This window comes from Citrus sinensis, chromosome 6, assembly GCF_022201045.2.
Source record: "Citrus sinensis cultivar Valencia sweet orange chromosome 6, DVS_A1.0, whole genome shotgun sequence".
Taxonomy (NCBI): Eukaryota; Viridiplantae; Streptophyta; class Magnoliopsida; order Sapindales; family Rutaceae; genus Citrus; species Citrus sinensis.
The window spans coordinates 429783-452796 of NC_068561.1; the positions used below are offsets into that span (position 1 = coordinate 429783).

General features: G+C 34.5%; 3 protein-coding genes across 3 annotated transcripts; all 3 read left to right on the forward strand.

The window, feature by feature from the left end:
* The first annotated feature begins 2098 nt into the window (after positions 1-2098).
* On the forward strand, positions 2099-5274 carry LOC102619408 (protein NRT1/ PTR FAMILY 4.5-like). The gene is made up of 6 exons (XM_006480271.4): positions 2099-2508; positions 2591-2651; positions 2746-2963; positions 3274-3696; positions 3939-4063; positions 4227-5274. Exons 1-6 carry the CDS (start codon positions 2506-2508, stop codon positions 5143-5145), a joined length of 1749 nt encoding a protein of 582 aa, XP_006480334.1. The 5' UTR covers positions 2099-2505; the 3' UTR covers positions 5146-5274.
* A 4338-nt stretch (positions 5275-9612) lies between these two features.
* Positions 9613-12828, forward strand: LOC102619713 (protein NRT1/ PTR FAMILY 4.5-like). Its single transcript, XM_006480272.4, has 6 exons — positions 9613-9719; positions 9802-9862; positions 9957-10174; positions 10276-10698; positions 10921-11045; positions 11731-12828. Exons 1-6 carry the CDS (start codon positions 9717-9719, stop codon positions 12692-12694), a joined length of 1794 nt encoding a protein of 597 aa, XP_006480335.1. The 5' UTR covers positions 9613-9716; the 3' UTR covers positions 12695-12828.
* A 2498-nt stretch (positions 12829-15326) lies between these two features.
* Positions 15327-19191, forward strand: LOC112498589 (uncharacterized). The gene is made up of 3 exons (XM_025099778.2): positions 15327-16716; positions 16765-16934; positions 17007-19191. Exons 1-3 carry the CDS (start codon positions 15520-15522, stop codon positions 19189-19191), a joined length of 3552 nt encoding a protein of 1183 aa, XP_024955546.2. The 5' UTR covers positions 15327-15519.
* Positions 19192-23014: the final 3823 nt, after the last annotated feature.

The following is a 23014-nucleotide window of genomic DNA, read 5'->3' on the forward strand; positions in this document are numbered from 1 at the left end:
AAAGATTAACTGTCTTATAGCCAAAAATATAAGATTAACCAAAGCACAAAGATATCAAGATGCCAAATAATCTTATCACAGGCCTTAATTAATTCCCGACAATTTAATTAGGCTACCTTAAGTACAAGGAACCATATATATAAATTTAATTAGGCTACTTTATTCCTTATCTTCCTTGGACCAAACTTATGGATACGAACTTTAGAAAAACTTGCTTAAGCCTTATCTGTACCATAGAAACCGAGAAGTGCAAGTTTGGGTAACCTCTCTTTTTATAGACAAATTTAATTTGACACAGATTACTACCTGTTATATCAGGATTCATCCAAGGCTTTGAAGTTAGATATTACTTTTCTGTTTCTTAGATTATTAGAGAAAAAGCAACGGTTATACACAAATTTGGGAGACTATTTTGAAATGATTCAAGACGCATAATATTTTCTGGACATTGATTTTCTTTAAACTTCAATGAGCACTGGAGTCAATATTAATGGGGTTTTCTTAAGTTATATTCATTGTAACTTGTAATCAGATTTTTCAATATAAAAATGAGTAACAAAACAATAGGGTCAAATGAACCAGCGGGTGAATTTTGACTGATTGTAAGTTACATGAAGTATAACTTAAAGAGATCCTATTAATTAATACTTATCCACAACTGAAAAATTCAAGAAAGTACTTTATTTGGGCTTTATTCATTTAACCATTCACAAGGAATTTGGTTCCATTCTTCTGTTTTGATTGTACGAATAAAATGTGAAAGCAAAATCTTTGAACATGATCAATGTAGAGAGAATTCAAGAGAGAGAGAAGTGCTAAGAGAGATGAAAGTGATTCTCCGGGGAAAAAAGAAGGACAAAAGGAGAAAGAGAGATGATAATGGAGAGAGGAGATAGTATGATTATGATGGTGAGGTCGTTTTTTTTTTTTTAAGTTATGAGTTATTAATTTTTTTTTTTTTGATGACATGAGACTATTATTCAAATTACAACTCATATTACATGAGACTATAATTGATATGTACAATCATATATTCTCAAATATTCGAGGGACGTCAACTCCCAGTCTGGGAGAAAGACTGCCTTCACTCAAGCTCTGGGGCTCCAAGGAAGGACATTTAAATTAAACTCCTGCAATACGTCTGCGGAGGCTCGAACCCCTTCTCTCACATTTGTGAGGGAGTGGCTCTAGCCACTTGGGCTAAGCATAAGTGGTTAGTTATGAGTTATTAATTAATTAGGGTGCCCCAATTTAAAACATGACTCCAGTGACCTAATTACTCATGACCTCTAGTTTTTACGACAAGAGTTAAACTAATTGCCGAAATATTATTTGGAGATCAAAATTGTTACTACCTCTAGTTATTTTTAATTTATTATAAAATCTAAAGACTTAATGAGTGGTTTTTTAGCAACTTTATTTAACTGACCACCTGAATTCAAATCTTAAGAAAGGTAAGAATAAAAAATTAATTTAAAATTTTCCACCCCTTTACCTTAAAAAAAAAGCCAATATTTCACTGTCAACAACCTCCTAATTTTCCCCAAAAAAAAAAAAAAAAACGACAAGGAAAATTCAATGATGTGATTAATTTTCGGTATCAATACCACAATATATTAATTATGTAAATGTCTAAACGTTTAACTGAATCGGATGCTTTTACTCATTTTAATTGTGTAAGCGAATCGAATATCTCTTTGTCCGCCGCACAATCAATCAATTTAAAGGTGGACGAAGAATTCTTTGATCCCAGTGGAATTTATGTCCCCTTCAGTAGCCAATAATAGCCAAGGAAATTAAATATGCATGTCTTGAGAAGAACCTTGATTGGGAAATCTTCAAGTTTCAGCTTTGCGTCATCCGTCCACCGTCAACAAAGCTTTGCTTTTTTGGTCAAGTTAGATTCCAAAACCATTTTGTCTAAGAGTGGAAAAAATTTCTATAAGCAAGAACAGAAAATAGATTAAAAATAATCAATAATCCTATGGATTCCAACTTATTATCCCCACATTTAAGTTTAATTGATGTAGTAATTATATATATGGAACCATCACATCATTTTAGACATTAATGTTTACTCATGTTCTCATAGATTATCATTTCTCCTTGGTAAAATTAATAACTAATTTGAGGTGGCGATTGCATAAATCGAAGTTGTCACATTATTTATATTAGCCTGATTGGCAGAGTAGTTTTTAAATTATTTTATATAGTGAACAACTTAAGTTTGAATCCAACGAGAGAGATGATAGAAAATTAAAATATTGATTTAGGCTTCGCCTATCCCTATATTTAAGACTTAATTAAATATTGAGATAAAAGTTTAGACCCAGTATTGCTTTAAAACAAAAAAAGGGTTTTGGCATCTCCAGCTTCAATGCTCTTTAGAGCCACGCATGCTAATTTTCTATATATGCTGAAAATAGCTACCGACTTCTACCCTAACATTAATATCTTCCTGAACTAAACCTCTCATTGTACAGGATTTTGTTTCAAGTATCGACCATGGTAATTAAGTTTCAATTCTCTCCCTCTCTTTTTCTCTTTGACATGTGTTTTATAGATTAATGCATGTATTTTTTTAATCCAGGGGGACAAGGTGGCTGGTATCAAACAAAAAGGTGGATTCAGAGCTTGCACTTTCGTTTTTGGTAAGCAAATATAAGTTTGTATCAATCACCTTCACCTAGCTAGAGCTTATGTAATTGAGATTATCAACCTGAAGCAATTTCTCTCTCTTTGTAGTCTTGTCGGCACTTGAGAACATGGGTTTCATTGCAAATGGGATAAGCATGGTCCTTTACTTTAAAAATGAGATGCACTTTGATATTGCTGGCGCTTCTAACACTCTCACAAACTTTTTCGGTTCAACTTTCTTGCTTTGCCTCGTCGGCGGCTTCATCTCCGATACCTATTTGAGCAGATTTGCCACTTGTTTGGTCTTCGGAACACTCGAAGTACTGGTAAGAAATAGTGCTAATCCAGAAAAATGATTTACCAGCGGGGAATTTAAATTACAATGACAACTACATGTAAGAACTTGAATTTTATAAGTTTATGGACGTTATTTAAATAAATTTAGAGGGGTTAAATTACAATATTACTAAAAGCACCTATGTAATAATTTTTTCTTTAATTTTTATAATTTATGTTCTCCTTGAGACCCCACTGGTAATGAACTGGTCATTGAGTTAAGTGGTAAAATCTCTCAGAGTAGTATGAGAGGTATCAGGATTTCTTTCATTTTTTTTTCCTTTTTTTTTCCAATTGCAGTCGTTGGTGATGTTAACAATACAAGCCTACTCAAAAAGTTTGCATCCACCTGATTGTGGAAAATCAAGCTGTCTAAAAGGTGCAATAGCAGCTTATTTTTATGGATCATTGTATTTGTACTCATTGGGTTGTGGTGGAAATAGAGGGACTCTTCCAGCACTTGGGGCAGGCCAATTTGATGAAAATGATCCAAAGGGAGCGAAGGCTTTGGCCAGCTATTTCAACTTTTACTTGTTTGCTACCACACTTGCAGCTATGATTGGAGTCACCGCCATTGTATATGTTTTCATTGACCAAGGTTGGTGGTTGGGTTTCCTCATATCATCTGTTGCTACTTTGATTGGATTAATTGCCTTGGCCATCGGAAAGCCTTTCTACCGCATTCAACAGCCCGGCGAGAGCCCCCTTGTCAGAGTTGCGCAGGTCCCTCATTCTCTTCCTATCCCTTTTCTCTTCGGACCAAAATCTTTAAAACCGCTGGAAATGATCTTAAAATACACCAGACACAAAATTAATATTTACAAGCTTAAGAAAACTCAATCAGAGGAGGATTATATATTCTTTTCTTTGGAGTGGAGTCCAATTTTAAAATCTTATATAATAATCTGATTATTTTATTTATTTTTTTCATTTTTGTTGCTTTGATATCTTCATTATTTTGACAGGTTATAGTAGTAGCAATAAAAAACCGAAAGCTCTCACTGCCAGATAACCCGGAAGAACTGTATGAGATAAATAAAATAGAAAGAGTTGGTACAGAGGAAAGAATCCCACACACCAACCAATTTAGGTAAATTTATAATAGTCAAAGTCATTATATTAATTAAGTCTCGATTGAATTTTCTGAACGAATATGACACTCTAGACCCATGCATATATATATATATATATATATATATAAATTTATCGTAAACAAATTATCATAACTGATAATTCATTTAATTAACCTGCAGGTGCCTAGACAAAGCAGCCATTGTTCCCAAAGACTCAACAGCAGCAGCACCGTGGAGAGTTTGCACAGTAACACAAGTTGAAGAAGTGAAGATCCTAGCAAGGATGATGCCAATTTTAGCCAGCACTATCATAATGAATACTTGCCTAGCACAACTACAAACGCTCTCGGTAACACAAGGCGCTTACATGGATCCCCGTCTTGGCTCTATCAAAGTTCCCACCCCTTCAATCCCTGTACTCCCTCTTCTTTTCATGGCAATTCTTATCCCGATCTACGAGTTTTTATTCGTCCCTTTTGCCCGAAAAATCACAGGACACCCCGCAGGAATCACACAGCTTCAGCGCGTTGGCGTAGGGCTAGTGCTTTCAGTAATTTCAATGACAATAGCAGGCTTTGTGGAAGTTAAAAGAAGGAATGCATTCAATCAAAGTCCACCAAAGCAAATAAGTTTATTTTGGCTATCATTTCAATATTGCATATTTGGTATAGCAGACATGTTTACTTTTGTTGGATTGCTTGAATTCTTCTACAAAGAAGCTCCCGCGGGCATGAGAACACTTTCTACTTCATTTACATTTTTGTCACTGTCATTTGGCAACTTCCTAAGCAGTGCTTTTGTTGAAATCATAAACGCCGTGACCAAAAGGATAACTCCCAGCAGACAAGGATGGTTACATGGGAAAGACATAAACAAGAACAATGCGAATCTGTTTTACTGGTTCTTGGCCATTGTTAGTGTTCTAAATTTTGTTCTTTATTTGTACTCAGCCATTTGGTACAAGTACAAGCAAGAGAATTATTCTGATGCTAAGACAACAACAACATCAGTTCTTGATGCCAAGGAAGAAAAGATTGATCGGGACTATGGTGAAGCAAAGCAAAATGTACCTGTCTCTTCTGATGATGATCGTATTTGAAAGAAAAAAGAAGTCATCGATGATGAATTCAAGTAATGGGCATGAAATTGTGCCAGTGTGGTGTGAGAGTCTTTTGAAATCCAGTTGTAATGGATATTCAAAAAGTAAATAAACTTATTTATTACTACATATAGGGCCGTTGGGTTTTAGTTATATATCATGTGATTGGATAAATTTAGTGTGGGACTATTGGCACCCCTCAATAGCTTTAATAAAACCCTTTTTTTTTAAAGCACCTGCAACGAAAATTAAAATAACATAATCACTAATATCATCCATGGGTTAATTCCATAAATGACCTTACCCATTTCTTCCCAACGAAGACCTAAAAAACTTTTATGGAAAGATAACATGAGACCGCAAAATTATCTAATTTAGTGTATTATTATAGATCTTCAATCAGAAGAAAGGAACTACATACTCTTCCATGGCGAATAAACAAGCTTTCTAAAAGAAGCTACCATGATTTGGACAACAATCTAACTAATGGTGAAGTCAGAACTGCAGCTGCAATCAAGCTTTAAACCCTTTAAATTATTACATTTCTTAAGAAATAATTAAGAATTTTTTTCTTTCATTGATAGTCGCTAAACTGATCATTTGTATGATTTGTACAGATTTTAAACCTAAAAGTGCAAGTTAACACTTGTGAAACTCAATAGTCAAGTACGTATATAGAATAGAAAAAATTTCTTTTGAACTTCCCAATAAAACTAAAACTTAAATGATTTATTTCTTCTGAAGTTATTTGTATACACGATCCTTAATTTAGCATTTCGAATAAAAAATTTATTGTAGGGTTGCAGCAAAAATGCAAACAAGAAGCAATGGTAACGATAAATGTAGAGTGAGAGAAAAAGAGAGAGAAATCTGCAGCCTGAGTTGAGAAAAAAGGCTTGTTTTTTTGTCATTTTATTAGAGGTTAAAATTGTAAACACACAGGAGGGGTTTTGAAAGAGCATTGAAGGGGTCCTAATAGCATCACTCATAATTTTAATGTAAAATAATCTTTATCTCATATTTGGTGTAAAAAAAGTAGAGGTAAGATAATAAAAATGGGCCCACCACTTAATCCACAACAGCGGCAAAATTTCATCCCAAGGAGAACCCTGCGATTACATTTTCGAAGCTCCTCAACTATTCGTGGGATTAAAAATTATAACATGTTAAATATAAAAAAAAATTAAGGAAATATTTTACATTTTTTTAATAAATTTACTAATAATTGTTGATTTAAGTTAGGTTATATTACATGTCATTTAAAAATAAATTTAAGATGATTTTGATAAATTAATATGTAAGACATAATATTAGTTACTAGCTAATCTCATGGCATACCAAACACAAGACATGATTATTTATAGTTCATCTAATATTGCACCAAACACAACATAGTATTATATATAATTTAGTATTATCCAATCCAATTTGGCATACCAAACGAGTCCATATTAATTTCATAGTTAACAATTATTGTATATAAACAATAAAAAGAGTTATACATAGATATATACATATACATACATATATACATATATATTAATCGTATTTGAAGGAAAAAAGAAGTCATTGATGTTGAATTCAAGTAATGGGCATGAAATTGTGCCAGTGTAATGTGAGAGAGTCTTTTGAAATTTAGTTGTAATGGATCTTCAAAAAGCAAATGAACTTATTTATTAGTACATATATTAATTTAATAGTCAACAATTATTGTATATAAACAATAAAAGAATTATGCATGCATACACACACACATATACATACACACACACACACACACACACACACACACACACACACACACATATATATATATATATATTGACGGGTAAGTCCAAAAACTGATTCTCTTCACAGTTCGTAAATACAATAATTTGCATCCAATGTTAAATTGAGTTGTGTTCACATTTTCATAATCTTCTTCTACCTGGTCATTAATTTATGTCAACATAAGTTAAGATTTAATTATCTTTATAATATTATCTAATAAATTATTAATTGAATCTTTATGAAAGATCGGTCAAAAGTTTTAACTCAACAATGAATCCAAATTTTGTATACATAGCAAACAAAAATTATTTTAAAAAATGAAAAATTACCAAATCAATCTAATGATAATTAACAATAATTATTTTAAAAACTACAGAATAATCAAATTAATTTGAGCATAGTATTTTTTACCAATTGATGTGGAACAAACAATTCGCATTAAGTTACCAATCTGATTTGTTAGAGAAGATAGTGCTGCAAGCATGTTTTCTACGTGTATATTACTCATAGCCTCGTCCTAATATATGGTTCATATGTGTCAATATCTAGAAGAGATAGTGGGCATATTTAGAAGGTATCGCATAATCATATTTATGGCAATTCTCACCATATTTAAGAATTAGTTGACGTTAAAGAGTTGACTCTTCTGAGGCTGTTTTTTTTTTTTTTTTTTTGATGAATGAGGCTGTTAATTTTTTCTTTGCTAAAGGAGTTAAGTAATGATGATGTGAATTGAAATGTTTGTGATGCGCATGCTCTCATGCGGGCCACTAATTTAATGTTTAGTCCATTTTATGCATAATAGCAATCATCAGGACTGTGGTTTGGGATTAGTTGTGGGTAGGAATGTCAATGGGCACCGCCTGCAGCGGGTTTGTTATTATCAAACCCAAACCCAAATCTAAACTTGTAAAAAATTTAAATTATTAAATTCACCCACAACCCACAGCGGGTTTTAATTTAAAAAAAAACACACCCACAGCGGGTTTTGACAATTACCAAACCCGTCAAAACCTGCAATGGTACCCGGCGGATTTTTTTACGGGTTTCCGTATTTAAAATCATAAATTGTTAATATATAAATTTATAATAATAACCTCAAATTTCATATCACATACTCAATTTTATATTTAAATAATGTAAATGAAAAATTAAAATTTCAACATCAATCCAACACAAATTCTCAAATTTAAGTATAAATTACACAAATCCATTTAAAAAACACAAACTAGTATATAAAAATAATAATTACATTTCATATTATCATTTAAAACAAGCACCAAGAAAAGATATTCATTTCATTCACCACCATAAGCACCCATCCAACACGATGCCTACAATAATAATTAAGATTAATATTTTCAAATACTAATTCAAAGAAAAAAATTATAATAATAAAATAATTCATGTATTAAGTTAAAGAAAAATAGTACATATAAAATTATAATAGATATATAATAATCTATGAATTAAGTTGGGTGTAAGGCACTGACTTACTATCACAAGCTCATGGCTGAAGAAGAAAAGAATGATTGATGAAGACAGAGATGAGAGATGGGCCACGTACACACATACACAACTTTGGGCCTTTGGCTATTTGGTAATTTAAATAATTACATTATTTTATTTATACATTTTTAGATTAAAATTAAATTAAAAATATTTGGAAAAAATATTGCAGGTCTGGTGAATATCCATGCAGGTATCCGTCGGATATAAGATTAATACCAAATCCACCCGCATCCATATGTGGGTTTTAGTTTATAATACTAAACGTACCCGCAACGAGTAAAATTACCCACAGCGGGCGGGTTTTGGCGGGTGGATTTGGGCGGGTTTGCGGGTTTGCAGGTACAATTGCCATCTCTAGTTGTGGGGATGTTATGCTATTATCAGCTGTGGCTAATGCGTTTACCATATCACTTGTCAGATGATGATGTTGATAGTTGGTGTAATAGTTTTCAAATAATTTTATTTAATTAATCACATAAATTCGATTGTTCGTTCGTCATATGTTTCATGTTTGATTAATTAAATCTAAGGCACAAATCATCATGCGTTTCATGTTTGATTAAAGGCACAAATCATGGCTTAGTAGCTTAGCTTATTCATTAATATTTCTTATTTTTTTTATGAGTTAATTATGATTCCTCCTGATAAACATCATTAACTTATTTAAGGACACATAAAATCCGCCATAGTTTATTTAGTAGAAGAATAAAATATTAATTTATGCTTTGCTAATATATAGACATACATACACACAGAGAATATTTGTCTTTTCTTAGAGCATACATTCATATATTTTAAAATGCGTATTCAACATTTTGCAATATTATTAAATAATTTTTCAATATTGTAAAAGTTTTAAAATTCAACGTTTTACAATATTATAAAATAATTTTTCAACACTCTAAAAGTTTAAATTACTGTAAAAGTTTTTATGAAGTTATAAAAAAATTCTCAACAAAATGCTTTTCTGATAAAGAATTCCATTTTTTACAACCTAATAAGAAAGATTTTGTGCGAGATCGCTAACCTAACAATTTCTGTAAGTGAAAGTTGTCATATCAGTTGAAATTTAAAATATTGAAATAATATTATAAAAACTAAGACCACAATAATTGCTTTAAAAAAAAAAAGTTTTGGCATCACCAGCTTCACAAGCTTTTTAGAACTTTATATTTCAATTTTCTATATATACTGGAATAGACACGACAGCTTCACCAACTTCTACTCCTAACTTGTGTTACTCTCTGTATTAGACATCTTATTCTACAAATATTTTTCAAGTATCCACCATGGTAATTAAGTATCAATTCTCCATCTCTTTTTTCTTTTTTATCTTTGATATGTGTTTAATGTATGCATAATATATTAATACAGGGGGACAAGGTGGAAAACATCAAACAGAAAGGTGGATTCAGAGCTTGCACCTTCGTTTTTGGTAAGCAAATATTACTTTGTATCAATCACCTTCACCTAGCTAGAGCTTATGTAATTGATGTTATTAACAACATGCAATTTTTTTGTCTATGTAGTCTTTTCGGCATTGGAGAACATGGGTTTCATTGCGAATGGGATAAGCATGGTCCTCTACTTCAAAAATGAGATGCACTTTGATCTTGCTGGAGCTTCTAACACTCTCACAAACTTTTTCGGTTCAACTTTCTTGCTTTGCCTCGTCGGCGGCTTCATCTCTGATACCTTCTTGAGCAGATTTGCCACTTGTTTGATCTTTGGAACACTCGAAGTACTGGTAAGAGAACTAGTAATATCTTTGATTCAACTGATAAAATCTCTCAAAGTGGTATAAGAAGTTTCAGGATTTATTTATTTGTTTTTTTTTAATAATTGCAGGCTTTGGTGATGTTAACAATACAAGCTTACTCAAAAAATTTGCATCCACCTGATTGTGGAAAATCAAGCTGTCTAAAAGGTGCAATAGCAGCGTATTTTTATGGATCATTGTATTTGTACTCATTTGGTTGTGGTGGAAATAGAGGGACTCTTCCAGCATTTGGGGCAGGCCAATTTGATGAAAATGATCCAAAAGGAGCAAAGGCTTTGGCCAGCTATTTCAATTTTTACTTGCTTGCTACAACAGTTGCAGCTGTGGTTGGAGTCACTGGCATTGTTTATGTATTCACTGAAAAATCTTGGTGGTTGGGTTTCCTCGTATCATCTGTTGCTAACTTTATTGGTTTAATTGCCTTGGCCGCCGGGAAGTGTCTCTACCGCATTCAACAGCCCGGCGAGAGCCCCCTTGTTAGGGTTGCGCAGGTCCCTCATTCTCTTCCTGTCCCTCTTCTCCCCTGATTAAGATTTTCTCATGATCAGCAAATAATCTTAAAAGACATGAGACAAAAAAAATCTTTTAAATTCATCGAAATCTTTTCTCAGATCAAAAGAGGATTTTAATTCTTTCGCTTTGGTCTCCTCCCGTTTTTAAAATCTTATCTAAGAATTTGATTATCTGTTTGTTGCCTTGATTACTGCTAACAGGTTCTAGTAGTAGCAATTAAAAACCGAAAGCTTTCACTGCCAGATAACCCGGAAGAATTATATGAGATAAATGAAAAAGAAAGAGCTAGTACATGGGAGAGAATCCCACATGCCAACCAATTTAGGTAAATTATTAATGTTTTTATGCTTTAATTGCACCACGTACATATATATACCCTGCATTTTCATGGGTATGCAATGCAATTTCATCGGTGAGACACGCCTCTAGAAACGTGTGCCCAAACATTCGTAACTTTTGATAATTCACTTTTGTTTTACCTTATAAATTATTAATCTTTTAAAAGTCTTATGTCACACATCCATTAATGATGAGATATATTGTTAAGAAATCTTGATTGAGAGGAAATTCTAGTTCCTAATACTATTAGATTTCTCTTTATGTATTTACATTTAATACTGAACTAATCCTTTTGTTAACTTTTTAAATGATATGTATATATATATATATATATCGATAGTTGTTGAATAAAAATATAAACTAATTAAATTCTAACCTTATATTACATGCACATACAGCACAAAATTACCGAGAATTGAGCATTCTTTTTCAATCCTTAAGCTAAAGATTCTCCAACTTGTATGCATAGCGAATATTTTATTCTCGCTTTCTTTTTCATTATCTCTTCATTTTTGTATCCCTTTAACATTTTTTGTTCGAACCTCGACGTACGAGGTAGACTTAAAAGCTACCCACGCAGTCTTTTGTGAACGGGTATAACGTACTTCTGACACATGCTTGTTTCATAAAACAATTTAGTATGACTAATAATTCATTGTATTAACCTGCAGGTGCCTAGACAAAGCAGCCATTATGCCCAAAGACTCAGCAGTGGCGGCACCGTGGAGGGTTTGCACAGTAACACAAGTTGAAGAAGTGAAGATCCTAACAAGAATGATGCCAATTTTAGCCAGCACTATCCTCATGAACACTTGCCTAGCACAACTGCAAACATTTTCAATAACACAAGGCGCTGCCATGGATCCCCATCTTGGCTCTATCAAAGTTCCCACTTCTTCAATCCCTGTAATCCCTCTTCTTTTCATGTCAATTCTTCTCCCACTCTACGAGTTTTTTTTCGTCCCTTTTGCCCGAAAAATCACGGGACATCCCTCCGGAATCACACAGCTTCAACGCGTTGGCATAGGCCTAGTGCTTTCTGCAGTTTCAATGACGGTGGCAGGCCTTGTGGAAGTTATAAGAAGGAATGCATTCAATGAAACGCCACCAAAGCAGATAAGTTTGTTTTGGCTATCATTTCAATATTGCATATTTGGTATAGCAGACATGTTTACATTTATTGGATTGCTTGAATTCTTCTACAAAGAAGCTCCTGCCGGCATGAAAACGCTTGCTAGTTCGTTTACATATCTATCACTTTCATTTGGGTACTTTCTAAGCAGTGCTTTTGTTGATATCATAAACGCCGTGACCAAAAGAATAACTCCCAGCAAACAAGGATGGTTACATGGGAAAGACATAAACAAGAACAATGTGAATCTGTTTTATTGGTTCTTGGCCATTGTTAGTGTTCTAAATTTAGTTCTTTATTTGTACGCTGCCGCATGGTACAAGTACAAGCCAGAGAATTGTTCTGATATTAAGCCAAAGCCATTAATGGATCCTTCTGCCAAGGAAGAAAAGATTGATCAGGATGATGGTAAAGCAAAGCAATATGGCGCAGCCTCTTCTGATGATGGCATTATTGGAAAAGAAAAAGAATTCATTCATGACGAAGTCAAGTCGCAGGAATAAAATTATGCTGGAGCGGTTTCCTTTTGAGACAAGACATTATTCGATTGTGAGAAAAAAAAGAAAAAATAACTAATAAATATATTGTGTATTTTTTATGTGTGTGTGTGTATATATACAACGGCAAGTTTGGACGACCTCTTTCCACACACAAATTTTAACACAAATTCCTAACCAACTCCATCGTAATTCATCCAAAAGCTTTCAAAAAATGAAAACTCATTGAATCGGGAAAGAAAATTATCTTAAAGATGAAGAAGCCAACTGTTTCAAAAAAAGTTTCATCAATATAAAAACAACTACCTGAATGCAGTACCCAAGCTTAGCCAAAGCATTTGCAGCTTTATTTATGACAACTCCTTGAGACATGACAAATCCCGAAGTGCTGCTTTGGTATGCATAGAAGTAGTGCCTCAGAATTTATCCAAAACAGCTCAGAATTATAGCACCAAGTCCAACTCAGCTAGTGGTGAAACAAATCATTTGCTTTAGCAAATCATAAACGAAAATGTAAGACTTCTGTTAAGATCTTCATCAACTCTCATAGCAACCCGTTTCACACAAGCCTCCCAAAGCCCTTCAGCAGAAGCTACAATACATGCTTGGGAAGCTACTGCCACATCACCCGTTATTCTCCGTCTCTTCCTCGAGATTCCCAAAGCCAAGTGCAACGAATATTATCGTTCTGGCAATTTTATATTTCGTGAAACAATTTTTGTTTAACTGGTCTCTGATCCAAATTTTTATATTTATTACAAACATTTTTTAATCGCCAAAAGAAACATTTTTTCAGCACAAGAATTTCTCTCCAAAATTAAACATTTTAGGATAATATTTTATCATTTATGACAAAATAAATGGTCGCGAAATATGATGAAAGTTGATAAAATTATTTTAGAAACTAAAAAAGGGGCATAAATTTGATAAGGTCATTCTTGAGACATAATATTATATTAGTCTCCAAAGTTATTATGATTTTTTTTAATAATTTTAAGACTTCATTTTTTCAGCTATAGATGATTACCTACCGTGACAAAACTAAAATTGTAGTATTTTGACTAAATTTATATTTTTTGATATATATGGCCTCTTATTCAACTCTTTTGTGACAAAGATCATGATAAGTGCATATTTTTCATATAATTTGCTATTAATTTCTCTATCTTTTTCTTGTTTTGGTTTTAAATATTCTAGTTATTTTAGTTAATTTTTAATTTAGTAAATTATATTTTATTATGTTAATTTTATGTTAATTTTTATATTTTGTTATTTTAGGTGCATTTTGGGAATAATTTGTGCTTAAAGGGATCAAAGCTAGAGAGAGTTGAAGATTGTTGATGCTCGCTGCCGTGGTGATAAAGTCGAAAGGAGAAGAAGAAACAATTAAATTGATTGGCTGAATTATTAGCTAAAGGACATGAGAAATATTAGCCAAATTAAAGAGCGCACGTGAGGGAAGCCAAAGCAAATTAAAAGGCTTGGCCTTTGGCTTAAGAGTTGGAAAAGTCGGTGGGGTCTATTTGAAGACTAAATATAAAAGCCAAACTTTGGTTTTAGAAAGTGGCGGCTTTACTTTTGTTTTTAATCCTTTTCGTGAGAGGATTTAGAGCATTATAAAAGGAGAGCTGCCAGAGAAAAAAAAAAGAGAGAATGGGGAGAAGAGAAGAGCAGCAGCTGCAGGTTTGGAGCAAAACTGATCCAATTCGGCAAGAAGAAGAAAAAAATCAGCAGCCGGAATTCAATTGAAGAAAAAGGCAGCCGCTTGAATTAATTTCCATGACTGGTTTTATCAATTTTTTTATTCCCAATTCAATTATGTTAGGCTAAATTTTTATTTGGTTGAGGGTGAATTCAAAACCCTAAACATGCTATGCAATTAAATTTAAATTCTATCATTCAATTTATTTAATTGAGATTGTTTATGTTCTTCTATAATTAATGTTCATGGTTTATTCTTGTTTGATTTAAGTGGCCAATTAGATAGAACTTGAATAAATTTTGTTGCTAGATTAAAATTCTTGATCCGTAATTGTCTTGATATTTTAATCATTAGTAGCAGGTTGGAATTAATGATTTCAATTGGAAAACATAACCTAGGTTAAATAATCCGAGCTTGTGTGTTTATTGCCTAGATCAATCTAATATCTTTCTTTGTTTAATGCTTCCATTATCTTAAATTTAAAGAGCTTATTTTAAATTATTTAATGGTTAGAGATTAGGTGAAGAGCTTATTTTACCTAACGACACACTAAGGAAAGATTGAGACTAACAGAGCTTATTGTTGTCTATGGTTGATAGTTTCAATATAAATTGATAATAGAATTGATATATTATGTGCATGTTTGGTGGTGGCGAATGATCCTTTAACCAAAATTTTCATCATTATTATTTCTTTCTCCTTTAATTAGAGTTTTTATTAAATTCTTGTTCGTAATTTTACTTTCTCTATTTCTTACTATTTAGTTAAAAATTCATAAACCCCTCTTTTATTTTTAATTAGTATTTTCTTTAGTTAGACTAATTTATATTATTATTACTATTACTATTATTTTATTTTAAATCTTGCTTTGGAGTTAATAATAAATATAACTAGCATAGTCTCTGTGAGATCGATCCTTACTCGTTCTGTACTAATTATTTATATTAGTGGTAAGGTTTTAAATTTGGTGCACCTTAACGACACTACCAAATTTTTGGCGCCGTTGCCGGGGACTAGCGTCTAGTTTGTTTATTATCACTCGTTTTATTTTATTATTTTTATTTCTTTTCTCATTTTATTTATTTATTTTATTTTAATTAGTTATTTTTTGTTCTATATTTAGATTTTCATGAGCATAGAGGACATTCGATTGAAACTCGAACAACTTAGAGCAACCTCATCATATTCAGAACTCGATTTTGCCATCCACATTCCGCTCCCGAAGACAGAGCCAAGCAGCCCAGAACCCCAACCAATGGCTCAGAATAACAACCGAACACTTAAAGAGTTGGCAGCTCCTAACTTGGACCAGCAACCCTTATGCATTGAGAATCCAAACCCTCAGGTAAACTTTGAACTCAAATCTGGGATGATTCATCTTCTTCCTACTTTTCATGGTCTTGCAGGAGAGGATCCAAATAAGCACTTGAAGGAGTTCCATGTGGTCTGCTCCACAATGAAACCAGCCGGAGTTTCTGAAGAGCAAGTTAAGCTAATGGCCTTCCCATTCTCTTTAGCGGATTCAGCCAAGGAATGGTTGTACTATCTTCCCTCCGGTACTGTCACTACATGGAATGAGATGCGTCAGCTATTTTTGGAGAAATATTTCCCAGCATCAAAAGCTGGCAGCATTCGAAAAGAAATTTGTGGAATCCGACAGTATAATGGAGAACCACTCTACGACTATTGGGAACGATTCAAAAAGCTATGTGCTAGTTGCCCTCACCATCAGATAAGTGATCAACTTCTTATTCAATACTTTTATGAGGGTCTACTACCTATGGATATGAGTATGATTGATGCCGCTAGTGGAGGAGCACTCGTGGATAAGACACCAGAAGCAGCCCGAAATCTCATTGTTAACATGGCTGCTAATTCCCAACAGTTCAACACTAGAAACGATCTACTGCCGCCACCTAAGCGAGTCAATGAGGTAAGTACTACTTCTCTAGAAAAACAAGTTTCAAATCTTACTTCTTTGGTGCAACAATTAGCTCTAGGGCAACAAATGAGATCGTGTGGCGTATGTTCTATGGTCGGGCATGCGACTGACATGTGCCCTGCCATCCAAGAGGGTTCACATGAGCAAGCCAACGCAGTTGAGGGGTTCCTAGGCCAACCAAGACAAAGGTATGATCCCTATTCTAATTTTTACAATGAAGGGTGGAAGGATCACCCTAATTTTAGGTATGGGAACCAACAACATGGCATTTCTAATGTGGCACCGCCTCGACCACCGGGCTACCCCCAACACCGGGTGCAACAGCCTTACCAAGTTCGGCCACCTCCACCTCCTCAAAATCAAAGTACGTCTTTGGAAGATCTTGTAAAAGCTCTCGCTACTAACTCTATGCAATTCCAACAGACTACCTAGACACAGCTCCAACATTTAGATAATCAAATTGGCCAACTAGCCACATCTATGAGTAGGATAGAGGGTAGAACTTCAGGAAAGTTACCTTCTCAACCAGAAATTAATCCAAAGGAGAATGCTAGTGCTATGTCTCTCAGGAGCGGAAAGCAATTAGAACCATTATTAGCTAAGCCATCAAAAGTATCCACAACATTATCACCCTCTGTGACCAATTCCTCACCTGAGGCTCTTCCTTTAATAAGGAAAGATGATTCCCACTCGGTATTGCCAGTCGATCCATCTGGCCAGGTAAGTATCCCCTCACCTCGAATTAAGACTCTCTCCATTCCTCCACCATTTCCTAGTAGATTTAAACAATCCAAGAAAGAGGAGCAAGAAAAAGAGATCCTTGAGACCTTTCGTAAAGTAGAGGTAAATATTCCTCTACTTGATGCTATTAAACAAGTGCCGCGTTATGCAAAGTTTTTGAAGGAATTATGCAGCAACAAGCGAAAGTTGAGCGGTAACGAAAAGGTAAGTGTAGGAGAGAATGTTTCTGCTGTACTTCAAAGAAAACTTCCGCCTAAGTGCAAGGATCCAGGTACTTTCACTATCCCCTGCACTATTGGTAATACCAGATTCGAAAGATGTATGCTAGATTTAGGGGCCTCAATTAATGTTATGCCATATTCGATTTATAACTCCTTGAATTTAGGTCCAATGGAAGAAACTGGTATAATTATTCAATTGGCTGACAGATCTAATGCTTACCCGAAGGGGGTTATGGAAGATGTTCTTGTGCAGGTCAATGAATTGGTCTTTCCAGCTGATTTTTATATCCTTGAAATGGAGGATGAGTTGTCGCCCAATCCCACTCCTATTCTGTTGGGCCGGCCATTTCTTAAGACAGCCCGAACCAAGATTGATGTTCACGATGGAACTCTTACAATGGAATTCGATGGTGAAGTGATCCGCTTCAATATCTTTGAGGCAATGAGGTATCCCAGTGATGTTCATTCTGTTTTTGCCATGGATGATATTAATACTTTGGTGCAGGATTTCTTTGAATTATCCGGTAATGACAGTTTTGAAATTGCCATAAGCAAGAATCTTACGAAAAATGATTCTAAGGAACATGCAATTTTGATAAAGTTGGATGATGTGGTAGAGGAAGCTATGACAATCTTAGATGGAGCAGTCACATTACGCACCAATGGGTATAATGTTTCTTACCTTGAATTGCCTTTATTAAACGAGAAACTTTTACCTTCAATTGTGCAGGCACCTACCTTAGAACTTAAACCACTCCCAGAACACCTGCAATATATTTACTTGGGTGAGAATGAAACACTTCCAGTCATAATTGCTAAAACCCTCACCCCAGTTCAACAAGAAAAGTTAATTAGGGTGCTTCGAGATCATAAGACGGCGATTGGCTGGACCATTGCCGACATTAAGGGAATTAGTCCTTCCATGTGCATGCATCGCATTTTGCTAGAGGAAGGGTCTAAACCAACGAGAGATGCACAACGCCGCCTTAATCCACCAATGATGGAAGTCGTAAAAAAAGAGATACTGAAACTCCTTAATGTAGGGATTATTTATCCCATTTCAGATAGTAAATGGGTGAGTCCTGTGCAGGTAGTTCCAAAAAAATCAGGCATCACAGTGGTCAAGAATGAAGAAAATGAGCTTGTGCCAACTAGAGTTCAAACTGGGTGGAGAGTTTGCATTGACTATCGTAAACTGAATGCAGCCACTCGCAAGGATCATTTTCCTCTGCCATTCATTGATCAAATGCTTGAAAGGTTAAGTGGTCACTCTCATTATTGTTTTCTTAATGGTTATTCAGGTTATAATCAAATCGTTATCGCTCCGGAAGATCAAGAGAAAACAACATTCACATGCCCCTTCGGAACATTTGCTTACCGACGCATGCCGTTTGGTCTCTGTAATGCTCCTGCCACTTTCCAAAGGTGTATGATGAGTATTTTTTCTGATTATGTAGAGAACATCATTGAGGTATTTATGGATGATTTTACAGTTTATGGTGATTCTTTCGATAAATGTTTAGATAACCTTACACTTGTTCTTAAACGATGCATTGACACTAACCTTGTGCTTAATTGGGAAAAATATCATTTTATGGTTAATCAAGGTATTGTACTAGGCCATGTTATTTCTGAAAAGGGGATTGAAGCTGATAAATCTAAGATAGATCTTATACGCTCCTTACCACCTTCCACTAGTGTGAGGGAGATTCGTTCTTTTCTTGGTCATGCAGGTTTCTATCGCAGGTTTATCAAGGACTTCTCCAAGATAGCTTTACCTCTCTGCAACTTACTTCAAAAGGATGCAACGTTTGACTTCAATGAAGAGTGCCAAAGAGCTTTTAAGAAGTTAAAAAAAGTTTTGACATCGGCCCCTGTGATTCAACCACCAAACTGAGATTTACCATTTGAGATTATGTGCGATGCCAGTGACTATGCTATTGGAGCCGTATTGGGCCAGCGTGTGGGCAAGCTTCCTCATGTCATCTATTATGCCTCTCGTACATTGAATGATGCACAACTTAACTACTCCACCACAGAGAAAGAACTTTTAGCAGTTATCTTTGCCTTAGAGAAATTTCGTTCTTATTTAATTGGATCTAAGGTAATCGTTTACTCTGATCATGCAGCTATTAGGTACTTGCTCACCAAAAAAGATGCCAAACCGCGCCTTATACGATGTATACTTCTATTGCAAGAATTTGACATAGAGATTCTAGATAAGAGAGGTTCTGAGAATTTGGTGGCAGATCATTTGAGTCGACTTACCTATAATGAAGATGCACTTCCATTGCATGAGAACTTTCCAGATGAGCAGTTATTACATGTAGGTATAGTTACTCCTTGGTATGCAGATATTGTCAATTACTTGGTTACCAGGACAGTACCGAAAGAGATAACCCGTGCACAAAAGGCCAAGATCAAGAGTGATGCCAAGTACTATGTGTGGGATGAACCATACTTGTGGAAGCATTATTCTGATCAAGTTATTAGAAGGTGCGTACCCGAAACTGAATTTACTTCTATTCTCACCTTTTGTCATACTTTGGCTTGTGGAGGACATTTTGGACCAAAGAGAACAACCCTTAAGGTACTTGCAAGCGGTTTTTATTGGCCATCACTATTTAAGGACGCATATTTGTTTTGCAAATCTTGTGATCGCTGTCAGAGAACAGGTAATTTAGGACCTAGAAATCAAATGCCACAATCTCCCATTCTTATAGTTGAGATTTTTGATGTTTGGGGCATCGACTTCATGGGACCATTTCCTTCATCGTTTGGTAATCTCTATATTGTTCTTACGGTTGATTATGTTTCAAAATGGGTGGAAGCAAAAGCCACCTGAACTAACGATTCTAAGGTTGTGGTAGATTTTATAAAGAGTAACATCTTTACAAGGTTTGGAACACCAAAGGCAATTATCAGCGACAGAGGCACTCACTTTTGTAACAGGTCAATAGAAGCCCTCTTTCGAAAATACAACATCACTTACAAGGTGTCTACATCCTACCATCCACAAACTAGTGGGCAAGTTGAGGTGTCTAATAGGGAAGTGAAATCAATCCTTGAAAAGACAGTTAATCCAAATAGAAAGGACTGGAGCTTACGACTTGATGATGCACTTTGGGCATATAGGACCGCATACAAAACTCCTATCGGTATGTCACCCTACAGGTTGGTATATGGTAAGCCTTGTCATCTTCCAGTGGAACTTGAACATAAAGCATGGTGGGCTGTGAAACAATGTAACATGGAACTGGACGTCGCCGGTCAACACAAAAAGCTCCAATTGCAAGAATTAGAGGAAATTCGAAATGATGCCTATGAGAGTTCACGAATCTATAAGGAAAAGACTAAGGCTTTTCATGACAAGCAGATCTTGAGAAAGAATTTTGAAGTTGGACAGAAAGTTTTGCTATTCCATTCTCGCCTTAAGTTGTTTCCAGGTAAGTTACGTTCTCGATGGGTTGGGCCTTTTGTTGTTATTAATGTTTTTCTTCATGGTACAGTTGAGATCAGGAGCTTAAAGACAGGTAAAGAGTTCAAAGTTAGTGGTCATAGATTGAAGCATTACTATGAAAATTTTCAAACACTCAATGTAGATGAGGCTCCACTTTATGAACTTGCGTACGTTGATGAGTGAAACTTGAGAACCAGGTCAGGCTGAGGACAATAAACCAAGCGCTTATTGGGAGGCAACCCAATGGCCGGAGAAAAGATCTTGAGAGCACGCCATAACAAATTTGATCTTTCTCCCTCTCATTCTCATTTATTTTACCTACGTTGTGTTGAATTTTGTTTGTTTTTGTTTGTGTGTCTCATCTCATTTTCTCATGTTTAATTCTGTCTTTTGTTAGCTTAGGCTTACATTGAGGACAATGTAAGAATTAGGTGTGGGGGGGTGGATTTCGAACTTAGTTTTTGTTGCTTTGTCTTTTTCTTTTTTTATCAAAAAAAATTCAAAAAAAAACATTGTTTTGAATATTAGCCAGTGATAAGAATTTGATTGACAATGAATATGGTTTTTAGAAAGGGTTGAATATTACCTTAGTTTATACTTGATTCTTGTGTTGATTTCCTCTTAATTAAGATTCTTTAAACCATGAGCACTAATATCAATTCTTTCATAATTTTGACTTAGAATTTGAGATTGACGCAGTGTGAGTTAAGAATTTTAGATTGAGTAAATGACTGTTTGTCTTGATTCTTATCTCCACAATACAGTGTAGTATACACAGGCACCATAGTTAGAAATAGCTACCTATAACCCTTAAGAGTGAAGCTATCCTTGAGTAATTTGGGCCTATGTACCACCAGTATGTAGAGGATAATCTACCATGAGAAGAAGGCTACCTTAAGGGGTAGAGTGAAAGCTCCTGACTAAAAAAAAAAAAAAAAAAGCACACAAATGCCTGTAAAAGAAGAAAAAATATTTGGAGATCAAGATGATAAGATTAGTTTGACCTACTCTTTTCTTTGTTCAAGGCAAAGGTTGTTGATATTGAAGATTTTGGGAATGAATTTTAATTGAATTGATTCACACACACACTATGAGAATCAAAAGAGAGATGTGATTGACTATTGAATTAAAGTTAGAACTTCGATAATATTTGAAATTTTCTTTGAGCTATATGATTTATGCAATCTTTGAGGCTAGTTTTATTTTAAATTCCTTTGTTCTTTTTCTGCTAAAAAAAAAAAAAATGCAATGATGTTTGTGGGTATCATCGCTGAAGCCCTCACGAGATTATAACTCGTCCACTAGGGCCGCCTAGGGGTTTAAAGGCTTGTTGCATATGCTAAATGCAATCGTGATTTCCTACGAAAGTGGTTTAGTTTAGGTTTTCTTTTTATTTTTTGTTCTAGGTTTACTCGAGGACGAGCAAAGGGTAAGTGTGGGGAATTTGATAAGTGCATATTTTTCATATATTTTGCTATTAATTTCTCTATCTTTTTCTTGTTTTGGTTTTAAATATTCTAGTTATTTTAGTTAATTTTTAATTTAGTAAATTATATTTTATTATGTTAATTTTATGTTAATTTTTATATTTTGTTATTTTAGGTGCATTTTGGGAATAATTTGTGCTTAAAGGGATCAAAGCTAGAGAGAGTTGAAGATTGTTGATGCTCGCTGCCGTGGTGATAAAGTCGAAAGGAGAAGAAGAAACAATTAAATTGATTGGCTGAATTATTAGCTAAAGGACATGAGAAATATTAGCCAAATTAAAGAGCGCACGTGAGGGAAGCCAAAGCAAATTAAAAGGCTTGGCCTTTGGCTTAAGAGTTGGAAAAGTCGGTGGGGTCTATTTGAAGACTAAATATAAAAGCCAAACTTTGGTTTTAGAAAGTGGCGGCTTTACTTTTGTTTTTAATCCTTTTCGTGAGAGGATTTAGAGCATTATAAAAGGAGAGCTGCCAGAGAAAAAAAAAAAGAGAGAATGGGGAGAAGAGAAGAGCAGCAGCTGCAGGTTTGGAGCAAAACTGATCCAATTCGGCAAGAAGAAGAAAAAAATCAGCAGCCGGAATTCAATTGAAGAAAAAGGCAGCCGCTTGAATTAATTTTCATGACTGGTTTTATCAATTTTCTTATTCCCAATTCAATTATGTTAGGCTAAATTTTTATTTGGTTGAGGGTGAATTCAAAACCCTAAACATGCTATGCAATTAAATTTAAATTATATCATTCAATTTATTTAATTGAGATTGTTTATGTTCTTCTA